Source organism: Sesamum indicum, linkage group LG7 (assembly GCF_026168435.1).
Source record: "Sesamum indicum cultivar Baizhima isolate 11 linkage group LG7, ASM2616843v1, whole genome shotgun sequence".
NCBI classification, from domain to species: Eukaryota; Viridiplantae; Streptophyta; class Magnoliopsida; order Lamiales; family Pedaliaceae; genus Sesamum; species Sesamum indicum.
In genome coordinates this window covers 8,924,286-8,942,748 of record NC_142663.1, presented here as the reverse complement: position 1 = coordinate 8,942,748, position 18,463 = coordinate 8,924,286, and the positions used below count along the sequence as shown (strand labels likewise).

The 18,463-nt window shown below is 34.3% G+C and overlaps 1 protein-coding gene, 1 long non-coding RNA gene and 1 other non-coding gene across 3 annotated transcripts; 1 reads left to right on the top strand and 2 right to left on the bottom strand.

Annotated features, from left to right (window-relative positions):
* The first annotated feature begins 1,339 nt into the window (after nucleotides 1–1,339).
* LOC110012306 (uncharacterized) lies at nucleotides 1,340–3,973 on the top strand. The gene is made up of 2 exons (XR_002287413.2): nucleotides 1,340–1,519; nucleotides 3,246–3,973. It is a non-coding gene; the product is annotated as an uncharacterized LOC110012306 (long non-coding RNA).
* Nucleotides 3,974–10,603: 6,630 nt separating this feature from the next.
* Nucleotides 10,604–10,676, bottom strand: TRNAA-AGC (transfer RNA alanine (anticodon AGC)). Its single transcript has one exon. It is a non-coding gene; the product is annotated as a tRNA-Ala (tRNA).
* A 2,718-nt stretch (nucleotides 10,677–13,394) lies between these two features.
* LOC105166421 (calcium uptake protein, mitochondrial) lies at nucleotides 13,395–17,668 on the bottom strand. Its single transcript, XM_011085763.3, has 7 exons — nucleotides 17,156–17,668; nucleotides 16,119–16,186; nucleotides 15,160–15,383; nucleotides 14,964–15,047; nucleotides 14,336–14,549; nucleotides 13,961–14,257; nucleotides 13,395–13,873 (listed from the first exon to the last, which is right to left on the bottom strand). The coding sequence occupies exons 1-7, from the start codon at nucleotides 17,502–17,504 to the stop codon at nucleotides 13,661–13,663; spliced, it is 1,449 nt and encodes a 482-aa protein (XP_011084065.1). The 5' UTR covers nucleotides 17,505–17,668; the 3' UTR covers nucleotides 13,395–13,660.
* Nucleotides 17,669–18,463: the final 795 nt, after the last annotated feature.

The following is an 18,463-nucleotide window of genomic DNA, read 5'->3' as shown; positions in this document are numbered from 1 at the left end:
GGCAAGACAAATTAAAATCTATAATAGTAACATTTATCATTCATTATGCTCCAAACAATAAGTATTTTGTTAAAATAAAGACCAATTCAAGGAACAACATTCGATTAAAAATAGGAAAAAGTCATGATACGATCTTCATAGTCAAAGTTAGGAAAAGATATATCAGAATTAACAGACACATTCAAATATATAAGCAGCCATTTAAGAGCTTCCTAATGGGAAAGACCCGTATTAGACATGTACCTACTAAAACAACTAATAGCATATGCAATGTCTGGGTGAGTGCTAACCGTGAGATACATAATGGAGCCAATAACATTTGATTAGGGACACTGTTCCTTAGTTAGTTACTACAAGAAAATAGGGTATCAGAGACAAAAATTTAGAGATGGAATTAAACCCGTATTTATCAAAGATGGATTTAGAGACCGAAACTTTTCTCTATGATAAATTATTAATAATTTTTATATTAGAGACGGATATATAATTCTGCTAAATTATGTTATAATCAATCTATATCCGTCTCTGATACTATTACGTGATTGCTTCAAAAGTTGGGATGGCTGACACTTAATTTTTTTGGTTATTTTCGGTCTGCATTTTCATAGCTAATTTATTTTTAATTTGGCCACGGAATTTTCCGTCTCTCATGTTGTAAATAGGGAATTTTTTATTTATGAAAATATTAAAACACAAAAGTAAGAATTTTTTTTATTTATATAAATAATAATTAAGTTGTAAAATTTTATATGACATGATAATATGTATATATATATATTTGTATAATTCTACTGCATTATTTAATTTTAATTAATTATAATAAATTAAAAAAGTAAATTTTTTATTTTAATAAAAAATACTAATTCCTCTTAATGTTTTCTCTCATCAACGACCGCCCCTACCTTCTTCTCCCTTGACGTTTTCTCTCTTGTCAACTCCTTCCTCTCACCAACGACCATTAGGGGTGTTCATAATTCGGTTAAATATATCGAATCGAATCAAATCAAAAATTATTTCGAACCAAAAATCAAACTGAAAAATTCGATTTAATTTTCGTTCTCTTTTAAAAAAAAATCAATTTTCAAATTGTTTTTTTAATAGACTCACTCAATCAAATCAAACTTTTTTATATACATTAATTTATTAATTATATATTCTATATTATATAATATATTATATATTATGTTATATATTGTATTATATTATTTAATATATTTATATTTAAATTATATAAAATAACTAATATATTTAATATTTATTTAATTATATAGAATAAAATATATCAATAAATATATATATATATATATATATATTGAGAATTGACTTAAAAACTCATGAACCTCTCTCTCTCTCTCTCACTCTCACTCCTATTAACTCAACTTCAAGTCTCTCTCCTCTAACTCTCTCTCTTTCTCACGGCGGCAAATAGAAAAGAAAACAAAAGCAATCTCGAACTCTCTCGCTCGCTCGCGGCGGCTCCGACTCCATCGGCACAGCTACTTTCCGGCATCGTTAACAGGTAATTTTTCTTCTTTGTAAATGTTTTACAATTTGTAGAAGAAATTTGAATGCTTGGAGGTATTTGTTGAAATGCCTGATTGAACACCTATGTTCTTCTCGCCAAAATATTTATTTTTTCTTGCTGAAATATGTTGAAAAACGAACGATTTGGCTGATTCACATGCTTCTCCACATGTATTGGTTCTCCATTCGGAACAAATTTTGTGCAAAATCTGTTATTCACTTCTACATTAGGAGAATGGGTTTTGTGAAGGTGCAACATTTGTTTTGATCATTACTTTTATTCCTCCTCACACTTTGCCCTCTCCATTCATCAGATTAGTTCAAATAATAAGATTCACAAGTAGGAATTATGCATATGAAGGAATTTGTTTGTTCCATGAAATCTGGTATATATTCAACATTGAATTTGAGACTTTAAATTATGTGATTTAGACTTGCAAGTCAGTGTTTTTTGTTTCTTTAGTTCACAAGGAACCATTGAACTTCTTCTTAGTCTTGGGGCACGTGGTGAGCACCTAGTTAGGATATCAATATGAAATTTTAGGGACCAAACTGGTGAGGCACAGAGAATTAAAAAGCAGAGTAGCAATATATAAAGAACAAAAATGTCCGACAATTGTGGAATATTTAGATGGGCGAATGGTTTTTGGGATTGGATCATTAGCCTCCTTATAGATTTAATTCACACATTATTTTGATGTGTAATTTTTAGTTCTCAGTTCATTTATGTGGTTTGAGTTTTCATGCCTATACTCTGATGAAGGCCTAATTTATTAAAGCATACAGTGATTGTATATTTGTTGCTGTTTTAATATCTAGGGTTTATCTACTGACTCCTTGTTCAATTTCTAATCAAGGGAATCAAGTAATGTTCGAATCAATGATGATTGTGCACTTTTCTTTATTATACTTATTTAACTCTCTGGCATGAGTCTATGTTCAATTGAGAAGTTTTGAAATTTGTTTTGTGTTTTCTTAAGTGAATTGAGAAGTTTTCTTGAACTCAATTCCCTTTAATACATAATACACACACACAGGGAGATCAGGATATTATTCTGGGAACAAGTTCTACTGGAAAAAAATTCAATTGAATAAATTGATTAACAGAATCTATCTACATTTATCACTTATTCTGTACAATAATTCTCAAGTTTCAACTACAACTTCTAGCAAGCTATGCCTATAACCACATTTACTCATTTTAATTAGTAAGTGTAGTTATTGTGTTACTTGAAACTTATTCTTATCCTTTAACTATAATATGCAGCTACACATTCAAGAGTATACTCTGGTCCTAGATGTTTTTTTTTTCCGACAGCTACTTGAAACTGAGAAAATCAGAAACTTCATGCTAGATAATAGGCATTAGAACATAACACATTTTGCTACAATTCTCAGTTGAACTCTTCATTGAAGAAGTTCATCAATGTTTCAATACATACAGCAACAAATGATTCACAAACTGGTATTGCTTACTCATAAAGGATTAAATGTTTTATATATTAAACTGTAATATTCTTTCTACTTTGTTCTTTATTCTAATTTTATTAAATGTTAGTTCCTCTTTTCTTATATCAGTAGATCAAAGACCTTGGTCCTCAAAATAATGGCTAATTAAGATATCAAACAACAAGCTACATAAATCACATTCTCCTTTACTATATTTTGTTATTTAGCCTCCTTTCTCTATCAAGTATATCTAAAATCGGTAAAAATTGCAGATAATGAATATTGACCGTAGTTGGATGTGGAAGCGCTTGGATGATAATGGGTTTCTTTTAGATGAATTCGTAACAAAGGTTGATCAGGAGTTCTTGAACTTTGCCTATGATAACCCACGATTTCTGAATAATGGACAAATCAAATGTCCATGCTCTAAATGCCGCAACACGAGATTTTTGAATCGGAGTGATGCGCATTTACACATAGTAAAAAATGGATTTGCTCGAGGTTATAACATCTGGTACGCACATGGTGAATCTTTGAACACAAGAGATAATGTGGGGGAGAAGCTTAATGAGTTAACAAAAGTTGTGGGGGACATGCGCTCTAATGCTACAAAGATGGAAGAAGAATTTTTCAAGACAAGAGAAGAAAATAAAAAATTGCTTGAAATTGCTCTTGAAGAAGCTCGAAAGAGGGAGGAAGAGGCTCGAAAGAGAGAGACAAATCTACAAGAATTAGTTTGAAAATTATTTCAAGATGTGGGATACACAAACCATCAATTTGCTGGTGGGTTTGGACAACAGGAGCAACAACATTCCATAAAAGATCATTATTTTATTTTTTCTGTTGGTTGTTTATGAATTAGTTTTTGTTGATTTGGGTTGTACTTTGACTTACGTTTGTTATTTGGGAGTGGAGACATTGATATTATTTGGTAGTACTTGGATGATACAATGACATCAATTATATTGTTGGCGGTATTATGAATTAGTTTTTGTTGATTTTCTTCGCATCACCTTTCAAAATTGATGTATTATTAGTTGGACTCTCATGTCGATCCGAATGAATCATCCTTTCCGCGTAGGTAAATCTTTGCCTGCTAGGCAAGAGGATAGCAAATTACAAATTCTGTCTCGGTAGGACATGTATTTCTATTACTATGAAATTCATAAATGAAGTGGTTAATGGTGGGGTTACCATTATCCTTTTTGTAGTGACGAATCTTGTATGTGTTCTTAAGAAAAGGAATTAACTAATAAAAATACATTTTTGGGAAAGGAGATCAAGTTTATTAGAATTTTGAAGCACAAAAGCAGAATAACCAAAGACACGTAAGGAAGAAATATCAACTTCTTTACCAGTCCACTCAGATTCAGGAATTTTACCAGATAAAGGAGCAGAGGGAGACTTATTGATTAACACAGCCTCACCCCATAAGGATTTGGGTAGACCAGAACTTACTAACATGCGTCTAACTTTGTTTAATAATGTCCTATTCATGCGTTCAGCAACACCATTTTGTTGAGGAGTATATGAATTTGTTTTATGCCTTTTTATGTCATATTCATCACAAAGATTAGAGAAATTTTTGTTACAGAATCCAAACCATTGTCAGTTTGTAAAGCTTTTAATTTCTTTCCATTTGGTTTTCAACGAAAATTTTCCATTTCTTAAATTTATCAAAAACTCTAGACTTATGTTTCATCAAGAAAACAAAGATCTTTCTAAAATAATTATCTATTATAGATAGAAAATATTTATTGTCACCATGAGTAGCAATGTTAGCTGGTCCCCAAAACATCCACATGTACATAATCAAGAATGCAGAATGTTGTTGAAGGGGTTGGGGAAGGGGATGCAGGAAAATGTACTTTATGTTGTTTTCCCATAATACATTCATCACAAAACTTTCATTTTTCAAGTTTATCCGTTAGTACTCCTTCATTTTTAAGTAATTCTAGCCCTTTATAACTAATATTGCCTAACCTTTTATGCCACAAACTAGTTTTGTCATTTTGAGAAACTGATGCAGCAAGAGCATCATACTCCACAGTACAAATATATGGGTTTCTTTTTTTTTTTTTCTTTTCAGCTTTGAAGATAATGAAGGAACCTTTCATTATTTTCATAATTTTTTTCTCCATTTACCCTCAAGCCCTTCTTCCTCAAGGGCAGAGCAGGAAATCAAATTATGGCTCAAATTAGGAACATACCTAACATTCTTTAAGGTTAATTTAAAACCATTTTGATATGTTAAACAAATGTCACCAAGACCTTTAATTTCACAAAGTTTCTTATTAGCCCTTGACATAAAACCACAACTTTCGGACTTGTAATTGGTGAAAATTTCTTTAAAAGGACTCAAGTGAAAAGTACATCCTGAATCAATCAACCGTTCATTTTTAGAGGAGACTGTACAACATTTACATCACACACCATGAAGACTTCACCAAAATTTTCTTCAGTAACAATATTAACATCTTCTTTATTGTTAAAATTATTCGTATTTTCTTTTTTTTAGGTAAAGGTAATTTTCATTAAGTAAAAAAAAAAGTACAATAGTACAATACAACTTGTTTAATCTAAGCGGTTTCCTCGACAAGCTAAGGAATCCACCATAAGCGGTAAAGCGCACAACTGCTAATAGCAGTAGGTAATTTTACACTAAGAATCCTCTACTGCACATCTCGAACCATCAGCGCACCCAAAGTGCGTGTATCTCTATGTGCTCCATCAAATAGCCTAATATTGCGCTCACGCCAGATATGGTACACACATGAGGCCAAAAGAGCACAGTAGGCCTTAGAAACATAATGTTTGCCTCTCCATCTGCGAGCAGCCTATAAGATGTCAGTAGCCCAAGCTCGGTTTGGCCAATCGAACCACAGTGTGCGTCGAATCACCCTCAAGCAGCCACGCGAATAAGTGCAGCGAAAAAAAAGATGATCATGGGTCTCATCAGCATCATCAGAACAAAGTATGCAGGAACTATTAAGATGAGCCAACCAAAGTTTATCCATAGTAGAGAGTCTAGCAAGGATCACCAGACATAACACAAAAGTATGTCTAGGGGTTTTGAAGCGGCCCAACAATAGTGAAGCCCAACCTACCTTGGCCCTTCACTCCCTAGTGAACGAATCATCATAGCAACTGTTAGTTGTGTATCTCTTGACCGCCAAAGGATGCGATTAGCCCCTCCGTAGATGGGTGGAAGGGAATGCAAAAGCTGTAGGGAGTGAGTGTCAGTGATAGAGGGCCAACACCATTGCCCATCTAGAAGGAAAATCGCAACCTTGTCCGTCTTCATAGTGTTTTAAGTCGAGGGCCCTGCGGGAACTGCTGGATGAGTGGACCAAGATCATGTCAAGGATTGAACCATAAAGAAAAAGTAATTCCATCCCCTATGAAATAATGAATAAAAGGCCGAAGAAGTGGCCGTAAGCAAAGGAGTTTCCTCCAACCCCAAAAACCCCATCGCTTAGGGGTCGTCCAGATAGTAACATGTCTTAGGCGTGTATGATAGATCCAATCAACCCAAATAGAAGCTCGGTTGCGCGAATACTCTGCCACAATTTGAGTCCTACAAGTGCGCGACTAAAAGTAGCATTGACCACCGTCATCAATAGGACGACATACATAATTCCATGCTACTTTGGATACCCTCGAGTAGATGATCCCTTCCATAAGAAGGTCTTCAACTACTTTTTTATCTCTCGAATGATGCCTTTGGGTAGAATAAAAGCAGATGCCCAATACATGCTAAGGGCAGTAAGAACATATTTAATAATCTATACTCGTCCTGCATAAGATAAAGTCGTGCCCTCCCATTCTTTGATGCGCTGAACCAGTTTTAACAGTAAGGGTCGACAATTCGAAATAGTGAGCCGTGATGAGATAAGAGAAAATTCCAAATACTTCATTGGCAGAAGTCTCTCTTGGAAGTGGAGTTGGTCAATCAGCAAATCCTGGATCCCCATAGCTCACGGTGAGATAATAAAGCTACTCTTTTGGGCACTGACCCGAAGGCCGGACAAATCCCCAAATAAATCAAGTCCCTGTTTGAGCACTCGTACGGACTCTGGCTTAGTCCGATACATGTGTAAAATTGTGTACCTTAGGGATGAGTGTCAAAACCGTAGCATTCACCTGTCTCAAGAGTCGGCCAGTGGTGAAGAAATCCCGAACAGCCTGCGTCACTTCAGCACCCAGAATAGGCCACACGGCTTGATAAAATCCCGAGGTATACCCATCTGGCCCAGGGGCTTTATCAGTTGCAATATAAAATATAGCTAATTTAACCTCATCATCTGACACGGGGCTCATCATCACCCGAGCCTCTTCATTGGTCACAATGTGGCGTACCCACGGACATAAGTACCGAAGGTCTAGAAACCTTATGCTCCGCTCGCCTCCCAGCAAATTGCCATAGAACCCAAGTTAATACTCAATCCAAATATTCGACAACCTCTCAAGGGCTCGACCAGTTGAGTAATTAACAAAGGGGTTTTGATATATGTTTAACTGAAAAACAATAAGTAAAGAATAAAGCCAAAAACACATTGTAGAAAAAATAAGGATGCACAAAGTAGTTATTCAAGGACCAAAATAGCACAAAGCTAATTAAAGCATATTTAAAGAGTTAGGGAAAGATGTTACCGTATCGTCGTCAGAGACAGAGCATTTGCTCTGATACCATTATTGGGAGTTTATCTCACCAGAAAACAGCCCAGAATCTCAAACCCTAACCAAACTATTACGACACAATAATGGGTACGAAACCCTTTATATTACAAGCCAGATACATACAACAATATGAAGAATAGTACAAATTTCATACAAAGTAATAGATCTATAAACAAGAACAAAAGCAGTAAGAGTTTTAGGCTCAGAGAGCCAGATCGAGTGAGTTGAAGCCCATAGCCACAAAAGGCCGACAACACAAAACTCACGGTTGCTCAACAACTAGACAACAACCAGTTTCACTTGACCACAAAGACCCACCACTTATGTTTTTAAAAGATTTCAGTTCACTAAGAACAAAGGACAGAGGCCATGGAGGCCATTTATAGGTATTAAGGAGGAAGAGAGAAAGAGGCGGTGGAGAGATGGTTTCAAGTCCATCAAAAATAGATGGGGAGAAACGAGAGACATAGAGAGAAGAGAGGGAAAAGAAGGGTCAGAGGGAGAAGACGGCAGAATGAGGGATTAAGGTTAAATAAAACGAGTTACCAGGGTTGGGTAAGGTTATACTAAAAGAGCCAAGTGAGCTGGGTCTTAAAATATCGAGAGTTTTTAATTGGCCAGGACTGGGCCTACGTTTCAGGTCATGGGCCAAATAATTTTCAAGAAGATTTGATTTTTGATAAAAGATTAATCGAGTTTTTCCTAGAAAAAAGTTTAAACATCATATTCCAATATATATACTACATATTTTATACATAAAAATGATATAAATAATAGAATTATGCTAAATAATCGGTTTTCCATTAGGTCGAATTTGTCAAGAATCAAAAGTTGATATTTTAAAAATTTCATACTAAATATCGATCAAGAAATTTGGGTTCGATATTTGACTCGTATCAAAACTTCGATTTCAACAATACGATCAGTTTCTTGGACTGTGCATGCCCAGGTCCCGTCACCATTTTTATTTACTTGGAATTTTGAAATTGAAAAGAAATTAAAAAACATGTGCATGGTAACTTCAAGATAGGAGTCGTCGGATTTAATGGTAAGAAATTCTGTCGGTTCTTGTTGGTTGGACGTGAGGCTCCTTAAATCCATTTTCAATAAATTTTAACAAAAGAAATATTTTTATACTAATTAATTTTTTCAATTCAAATAATTCTAATTAGTTTAATGAAAATGTAATCTCTAATTCATAAAAAAATAAGAAAAAAAATTGACAACATCTTTCTTACAAACATGGCTTGTGACACGGCACAAAACAAGATTCTAGAGCAGGCGGACCTTCAAGGTGTTGCACTTAATTTGATAGCATTAGACAGACGTTTTTCTAGTTTCAGATTTTGATTAGATACGACTTCTTAATGTAAAGGGAGTAAGTAGCTTTCTATTTTGTATTGTTGCTTTCTTGAAATTACAATAAACGGGTAGCACTATAAGAGAGCAGGCTATCAGAGACGGAAATTAAAGACGGAAATATATCCGTCAAAAAATTTAATCTTTCAAAGACAGATTTAACGACGAAAAATGTTCCCGTCTTAAAATGGAACATATTTTAAGACGGATAATATTCTGATTTAGTAGAATTTCTGTTACTTCACCACCTAGGGAGTCTGAAGAAAGATATAATGAGTTAATGAAAGTAATTGATGAGAAATATAATGAGTTAACTATGAAAATGCAAGAAGAACTTTTAAGACGAGAAGCAGAGAGTAAAAAGATATTGGAGCAGGCTCTTGAGGAGTCGCGGAAGAGGGAAGAAAATGCGAGAAGGAGATAAGAAGATGCAAGGAGGAAGGAAGAAGATGCACAAAGAAGGGCGGTGGAGTTTGAAGAAATGGTACGCAAATTAATTCAAGAGGTGGGATATACCAATCGCTGGTTTGCAAGTGGATCTGGACCCAATGAGCAACAAGATTTTGGTGCAAAGCGTTAGGCAATTTCTGATCTTGGTGCAAATTAAAGAGTATTGGAGCTTAAATAGTGATTATCCTTGGATTTAAGTAAAGAGTGCAAGCTCTTGAATGATGCGATATTTCAAATATTTTTATGATTGTATTTGGTGTATAATTGTGAACATGAAAAATTGCAAGTCTTCTTGGTAAACAATGATAGTATTTCTCATACTTCCACTTTAAGTATATTAATTGGTTTCTTAATTTTTGTATGGTTTTAGTTGATGCTTGTTTCATTTGTTATAATTGTGATATTTCTTTTTGTCCAGGTATTTAATCTCATTTTATTTCAGCTTTGCTTAAAAAAATTAGGGATTGAATTAAAAGGGAGCTTTGTCTTCAGCTACAAAATTAAAGACGGATTCAGTGATAGGATCAGTCACAGAAAAATAAAGATGAAGAGAGAACAACATATGATAATCTTTTGCGACGGATTTTGAGATAGATCAACTACGAATTTAAAGACGGTTTGTCTAAGTTCGTTTGTTAAATGAAAAAGATTTTAAGACAGATAATTTTTCATAAAAAATACAGTGATAGATTCAGCGACGGAATTAGCTATTGGGCTTTCAGCAATAGATTTTCTAACAGAATTTATCCGTCGCTAATGGTATTAGCGACGGAAATAATGGCTTCTGAAAGTCTGTTTTCTTGTAGTCTAGGGATCCATGCCAAACCCTCGTCTAGGCACAGATGGCTTTTGTAAGGAAAAAAGAAACATCTTTCTTAAAGCAATGACAATAATATCGCAAATATAATATGAAATTTAATTTCTTAAGAATTAATTAATTTAATCGAAATAAAATTTAAGAAGAGATAAATATTTTTATGAGGGCAACTAAAATATGAAGCCATATATACATAAATGGAATTGAAGGAGAAAGCTTAAAATAGTTGAGTGGGATATGAGTGGATACAACACTATTGTTCCGAATTTATAATTAGCAACTGTGGAGCTTCTCATCAAAATATGAAAAGGATACATGTGAAGTTGGAGATGCGGGGTATCGATCCCCGTACCTCTCGCATGCTAAGCGAGCGCTCTACCATCTGAGCTACATCCCCAGGTGTCACTCTACTTAGATTCTATCTTTACTAGTTATCAAGGAATCTAGGTAGGTTTGCATTGCATACATGTTATTGATCTTATATAAATATAATATAATTAGTTACTTGCTCGCCCATCACTTAACTTTGACTAAGCCCATTAACTTTTTTTTCCTGTTTTTTTTATAATAGTCCACAAAGCAACTTAGCCCATGGTAAATATTAGAGGACAAATGGCATTGGCAGCTGCTTCATCACTATTAACTACCACAAGAAAAAGAAAAAAATGGCAACAACTTCCAAAGCCAATGCAGCTGCTTGTGTAAAAAACAAAGAAACTTCTCTTAACTTGTACAAAAATCAATTTCATAGATACTATAGCTCTTTACTATTTTGAACCATATAGTTCTGTGGAATATTCCACTTAGTCAAGAAAAACAGTTTACTTCATCTTGTGATTTTCTCAACTCCATATTACAATTCTCTCTAAAATTTCTATTGCTTTTATTTTTATGTTTTCTGTTACTTTTTATTATTTTCTTCATATATATATATTTCAAGACAAATAAATAAGCTTAGATATAAAAATTAATTATGAAATTTATGATTATATGAATGTAGGTTAATTTCAATTTTCAGGGTATGGATAAATTTATTATTAAGAGACCATGAAATTTAGTAGGATGTTTTGCTACATAGAGCTAGAAACAACATCGAAACAAATAAGATTGAATGTGGAAGAAACAAGATTTATGTGGAAACAAGAACTAATATTTCTAGTTCTTCTAAAAGTACTATTACTCGAAAAAGAACTCCTGATGAGTTTAATTCAAATAATATTGTTGTTGATCTTGGTCTCTGAAAATTAATTGATGAATTGATGTTGCAATTAAAGATACGGTCATAAGACAGTATTTGCTGAAAGGGGTGTGTCAACCAACTGGACACTTTTTTTCTAAAAAATAATATGAAAATAAATGGAGGGGCTTTAGAGCTGCCTAGTTCAACAAAGATGATTGGTTGAATATAGTATAATAAAAGATGCAATATTTTATCTGTATTGTTATCTTTTTAAACAATTGGGGAAATGTGCAAAATATGAAGGTGATGTCTTTTCAACGATTGGATTGAGCCACTGGAATAGGGTAAATGATATCTTTAAAGAACATGTAGATGGGATTGGTAGTGCTCACAATTATGCAAGGCGACAAGTAGAGGACTTTATGAACTAAAGACAGAGTGTTCTTAATGTCTTTTCATCTCAAGACCGAAAGATGGTGAAAGCTTATCGAACTCGAATTACAACTGTTTCACATGTTATGATACAATTATCGATGTAAGATCTTGCTTTTCATGGTTATGATGAGTCGACCACTTCCAGAAATAGGAAAAACTTTCTGGAGATACACAATTTGTACGAAAAGATCTAGGATCGATACTGTTGGGAGTGTCCTTAATGAAAATACTCAGACGCATATCATGTCTTGACTCAAGAAAATCCTTTGCCAAATTCGATCGTGATATGCTCATTCATCTTGGTGAGATTTATTCTAATGATTTCTCTTCTTATGATATTATTTTATTGAAAGACCAGCTTTAAACATATATTTTCAATACAACGTGAAGTTATGAGTTTTCAAATTGTCATGATCTTTCGAGTCTTCTTGTAAGATGGTTGAAACTAGAAAATATGTAATTTTTTATTGGCATATCGTTTTATTGAACTGACGTTGATTTTACTGGTGGCAACTACATTTGTAGAAAGAACTTTTTTGGCAATGACCATCATCAAATCGAATTGCGAAATAAATAGGTATGAATAATTGCATGACTTGGTGATTTGTTATATTGAGAGAGAGATATTTGCTGATATCAATGATGAAGTGATTTTGCAACATTTTCAGATTACGCAGACCCGTAACTCGCCCCTCGTTGTCGGAGTAATAATTATAAGAATTAGTTGTATTTATGTCATAAAATGTATTTAACTTGCAATGATGAATTATATTAATTTAATATTTCTTTTGATAAAATTGCAATATTTATTAAATTGACAAGGGTAGACCAAGTTCCTAACTTCGCCACGAATCTGAGTCGTACGAGCGCCCCTGCAGCTTCACCACACTCCTACCTCTGCTATCATAGCACCCCCTTGCACCTCTACTGTGAGACTGTTGTCATCTAATCCACCGTGAGAGTGCCCCAATAGTGCTCCGGTGGCTCCGCCACGAGAGAGTTCCATGCCTCTGCTGCATGAGTGTCCTAATGTCTTTAGTACTAGAGTTCCCCTATTCCTACACTCAAGAAAATTGTATGCCTCCACAAAGAGAGTAGTCTAGCACATCCGCCCTCATAGCGATGCAACGCATATTGAGATAGATTATCATTTTCTCGAGAGCCAATTCAAGCCATCATAGTTGCTAGAAGCATATACCGTCTGCATTTCAGCCGGCGGACACACTCCCAAAGCTATTCAACGCTCGTAGTTCCAAAACTTTTACTTGGCAAGTTGGGCATTTAAGACACCTGAACAGGTGCTAGTTTTCTTCTTATCCTACATTAGTTTATGATTGTAAATAGCCCTTGTCTTCCTTTAGCTAATTGGTTTTATGTCTACATATGCTGATCCTCTATTAAAGTTGAACACACACAACAATGGAGATAGTTGCTGCAATCTTCAATATGAAAAATTTACATATACTCATTTTGAGAAAATGATCAGAAATTATTCCAGACATGATAATCTTCATATACTGAAATTTACAATATGCATTGCCTTATAAACTTCACTAGAGTATTTCACCGCATTTCTGAAAAATAGAATATACGGCTTAAATAGATCGTATAGAACGTCGAAATCTACCTCAGAATACTTGCTATCGTCTATAACAAAGAACTATTACCAGTGACTTAAACTGCATTCAGAGGCAATACCTACATTATGGACAGTCTTATGAGTTCATAAACAGTTTTTGCCTGTTTCTTTACATACACAACTTCAATTAGAGCAACTTCTTTGATGAACAGTTCCTTGTGCAATCCAACCAGCACGATATCATGCCCACTAGTCCTTCCTCCCGTGGCTGCAAAATGTCCGTTTCTCGTCTCTCTAGCACTCTCAGGAACTCATCTGCGCTTAGGCTCCCATCCCGATTTGCATCGAACATATAGAACACCAAATCAACAACTTTATCGGTGAGGGAGACACCACAAACCTTCAACCAGAGACAGAAACTCAATGAGCTATAAAAGAACGACATACTTAAAACAAGAGAGCGCAAGAATAGGGAAGGACTATGTACTTTATCGGCAGCTCTTTTGAAGTCAGGCTTTGACAGTAGGCCATTCACTTTACCATAGCTGAAAAGGGCGATGGAGAACGGCTCTAATCGTTTCCGGAGCTCAGCAAAGTTCTTGAATTCTTCAAACGTAATACGCAGGTCTCGCAGTGATTCCTCATTGTTCAGCTTGTCGACAAGATCAAGAAACTTGTTTATGTACCTCATATCGGCAGACGCAACCATTGACAAGATGAAATCTTTGGCAGAAATGGTTCCTTGTGACTTGAAATCGTAATGTGCAAATTCCAACCTCAGCATCTGTTGATTAATGAACCAAAACTTCATGAGAAACAAAACACTTTTCGTATATGATCAGATCTTGTTTGCAATATTTACCTCATCGTGCAAGTCTCTCAAGAACTTGACGAATCTATTGTGTCCAAGGCGCTCGTTTCCGTCTTTTCCAAAGAAATACTGCAGAAGCCCCCCATTCTCCACAGGCCCTGTGACTTTGAATCCTGTCCTCTTACCATCTCTGTGCGACGCCCCTTGTCTGTTTTGAGTACGCATCAGAGACATCACCTTCTTGAATTCCTCCTTGTCTATGCCTCTGTGAAGAAGTGCCACTCAAGAAAATTCGGCAATCATATGAAGTAAAGCCACACTTACAGAACTTGGATATTTCAGTTAGAATTTTCGAAGTTTACTATGAAACAAACATCAGGTCTTTGCATTTTGAGTTTGTTTACAATGTCTGTAAAAGAATTGATTTACTGCATTAACTTCATTATGCTGCACTATATTTTGAGGGTATGTCACAAAACATCAGCTAAATGATAGAAATCTTTAGATCAATAATATCTAAATGATCACATAAGACCAATGCAAACTCTTATATTCTGGCTACTGTTTTGGCCTCCTTGAAGAAACAACGGCTAATAGCCACTTTTTCACTTCAGGCCATAGTGATTAACAATGACAAAAAGTTATATTATGTAACTCTCACAAAGAACGAGAGACATACCCATCGCTATCAAGATCGAACATTTTAAATGCAACAGAGAAGCTTGTTTCTGGGATGCTCAGTATTGTAACAAAGAATATATACCTGTTGCAATAAAGATACAAAGAAAAGAAAACGTTAAAAACGAACTTAGATCGTCAGTTCATCACCAAAATAACATTTCTTTTGCTAGATATAATCTTGAAATGGCACTAACTCTGCAAATGAGATAAGGCCATCGTTATCGGTATCAAACAGCATAAAGAATTCAGAAGGAGGGCAATGCAGCTCGCTGGTGACGGTTTCACCTTTCAGGTATCCTCCCCTAACAGCACCTGCTTCAGATGGAGGAAATACAGGAACAACTGCTCTCATCAAGTCTGCTGCTGTCATGTACGCTTCTCCTGATGGCATTTTGTATGATGCAAAGTACTCGAACACCTTATCAAAATCATCAAAACAAAACTTAACTAGGTAATCTTATTTGTGATCAAACATGCACCAATTATAGGGTCTAAATGTGATTCATTCCGTCTCCCATTTCTTTCTTGTTGGTTCTCCTTTCTGCTATTATCGTTATCATATTATATAGTATTTCGGGCTAAATCCAAACTACCCTTATAAAGATTGACGCAGGCACAAAATACTTTTGCACTAAGGGTAAAAATGCAAGTAATCTCCTTGTAATGCTTCAAATGAGCAAATTATCGTCTATGAAAAAAAAATAGCAATTTTACCTTCATATGTTTTAAAAAATACAACAATTTATCTCCGGTGTTTTTCAAAATCAAACAATTTACGTTCTTAAACGGGGAAGTAAATTCTTTATTTTAAAAATTATAGGGATTTAATTGCTATTATTTTGTCATAAGGGGATAATTTATTTGTATGCAATATTACGTAGAGGTAAATAACATTAAACCCACACTAAAAGAAAGGTCAAAATTCCCATGCATGTATGGATAATATGAAATGACACATTCATGTATTCATCTAAATACATGAATAACAAATCTAGAATTCTTGACTTGGTTTAATTCTTCAACAATCTTCACCTGCAGGGGTCAAATGCTTCTTCATGACAGTTGTGCCTATTTCGATTTTCGCAGGAGGTCGCTGTAAGCTATTTATTTGCTTGCTACGCAATGTTAGAGCTAATTAACTAAGCATTCTTACCTTTTCAGGGGGACTTCGTGTTCTTATGCGTTTCTCATACTTGAAGAAAACTTTTCTCCTGTATGCATCTGGAATTGCAGTAACGAAAGGTTATTGTACGAACGACAGAAGCATCGAAATTCCTCAAAAGTTGGCATATAATTCACAAACATGAGCTGAATATAGAACAATAACCTAACCTGTAATCTACAGCAAATTAGTTACAATGATACAAAAACCTGGAAATTCGTACATATTATGGCAACTCTAGTCTTCTTTAAAGTATTCTATAAGATATTACAAAGTATTTGGAATTTATTTTCTGGATATATTAGATTGATCTTTCTTGAGATTTGGCATAATTACGAATACCCTTCTTGTTATTTGAAAAATTATTAATAACTCCTGATTTTAACAATCATTTAACAACTAGTCCAATTCGTTAGTCACTGTTAGTTTTCCATCCATTTTTTGTAGTGACTCATCAAAATGTCATTGTGTACTAAGAATTAAGTTTTAATTTATTTTTTATATTTTTTATGAACTTTTTTATGACTAAGTGGATAATCTTTTTATGATTTTTTAAAGTTTTTCATCCACCTGTCTAATTTTTTTTACAAGTTGTTTTTTAAAAAAAAATATTGAAGGTTAAAGTTGACAAGTTTAAACTTTCATAAAAAAATAACATAATTTCATACAAACACAAAGGATATTAAATATTATTTAAACAACGAGAGAGTATTCATTAAAGAGGTTGTTGTAATTTAACCTTATATTTTTCAGAAAAAAAAAGTTATGAAGTCTTTTAAGAAAGAGCGAAACACCATCTAATGACCTAAAGAATGCATCAAACGACAAAGCCTCCGTAAGTTTAATTTGCATTGAAAATCGAAAGCATAAAGTGGGGAAATTCTAACTCGGACTCAACTTGATTAAATCTAAACTAATTACATGACAAGTATATTGTATTTATCATATGATTGGTGTATAATCTAGAAAAACATCTTTGTTTCATTTAATTTGAACGAGAAATTTTCCATAAAGAGACAAATTAATACCTTTAAACAAAAAGGTATCTTTCTTGTCGGGCTCCGCCCTTTGAGTACTCTCGGAATCAGCATACGACACCCATGAATCTCGACTACAAAATGAAGAGCAGTAATAAAGGCCTAAGCTCGAGCCAGCCACCGCCACCCCATAAGACACTGATCTCAAAAGTGATTCCAGAAACCACGACGAACGACCGTTCTTGCTCTCGTTCTCATAGTATCTCCTCTCACCGTTCCTCGATGATCCGAGCACCGGGGCGTTGGATTTTGTGAAAATAGAGCGAGAATACAGAGTTTGAGACGCGAGAACTCGAATCTGTGCTGAGGGTTTTCTCAATGACAATGCCCAAGGATGCATATTATGTAGGTAGTATTGGGCTTCCGACACGAAGATAAGAAGCTTTGTGGGAGAGGGCTGTGATGTATAAATGCATATGTGATGAGGAGAAAGGAGAGGAAGAGGTGGTACGGATTGAATAGAGCGAAGAAGAAGGTGGGATCAACATTTGGAGTTAGACTTGTTCTTAATTAACGGTCTTCAAGGTAGTTTGGTTCAAGACACTAGAAGTTGTTTGTCCGAATAGGCACATGCACATACACATATGTATAGGTACGCAGATTATGTATTCAACAACTCCAAACACAAAGTTTTGTGGTACACGAGATGAGATAATTTGTGCAGTATATAGATTTATCACACTTGAGTTTGGGATGTTTGACATATGGATTGTGTTCTTGTCGTAAATTTCTATTGTATTTGATATCTATATATGTAAGGGAAAATTAGATTCTACTCATGAGGTTTGAGAGATTATGTTCAATGTTTTTGATTGTTTGTTTCTATTTGATAAATAGATATGTCTATTAGTCAAAATTTATAAAATTTATTGATATTACCAAAAAATTGAATGGAAATTCATATTTACTCAAAAAAAAATTATTATTGACTTAATGCAAATCAAAAAAAAATTTCTAACCAAACTACGTTTAAAAGTGTGAAGATGCAGATCCTCACAATGTGTTATGATGTATTTTCATCCTTTTAGGAGTAGTTTGGTCAGAAAAAAATTATTTGTTGACATGTAATAGATCTGTAAGTCAATTATAGGTAAATATGGGTTTTCATTCAAATTTTTCGTTAATATCAACAAATTTCATGAATTTTACTAACATATGAATATATTTATTGTACGTAAACAAACATCAGGACAACAAGTGTAATTTCTAAAATCACAGGAGGTTTACGCATAATTAATATATAAAATCTCATAAGAGGATGGTGTAATTAATTCCTATGTAATATGTATATAATATTTT

Bases quoted from the DNA above. Each gene is read 5' to 3' on its own strand.
- LOC105166421 (XM_011085763.3), bottom strand. From the start codon at position 17,504: ATGCATCCTTGGGCATTGTCATTGAGAAAACCCTCAGCACAGATTCGA. The intron at 15,048-15,159 runs GTTAGTGCCATT...TTATTGCAACAG, and splicing joins GGCCTTATCTCATTTGCAGA to GTATATATTCTTTGTTACAA. The intron at 14,550-14,963 runs GTATGTCTCTCG...ACTTCTTCACAG, and splicing joins TTCGATCTTGATAGCGATGG to AGGCATAGACAAGGAGGAAT.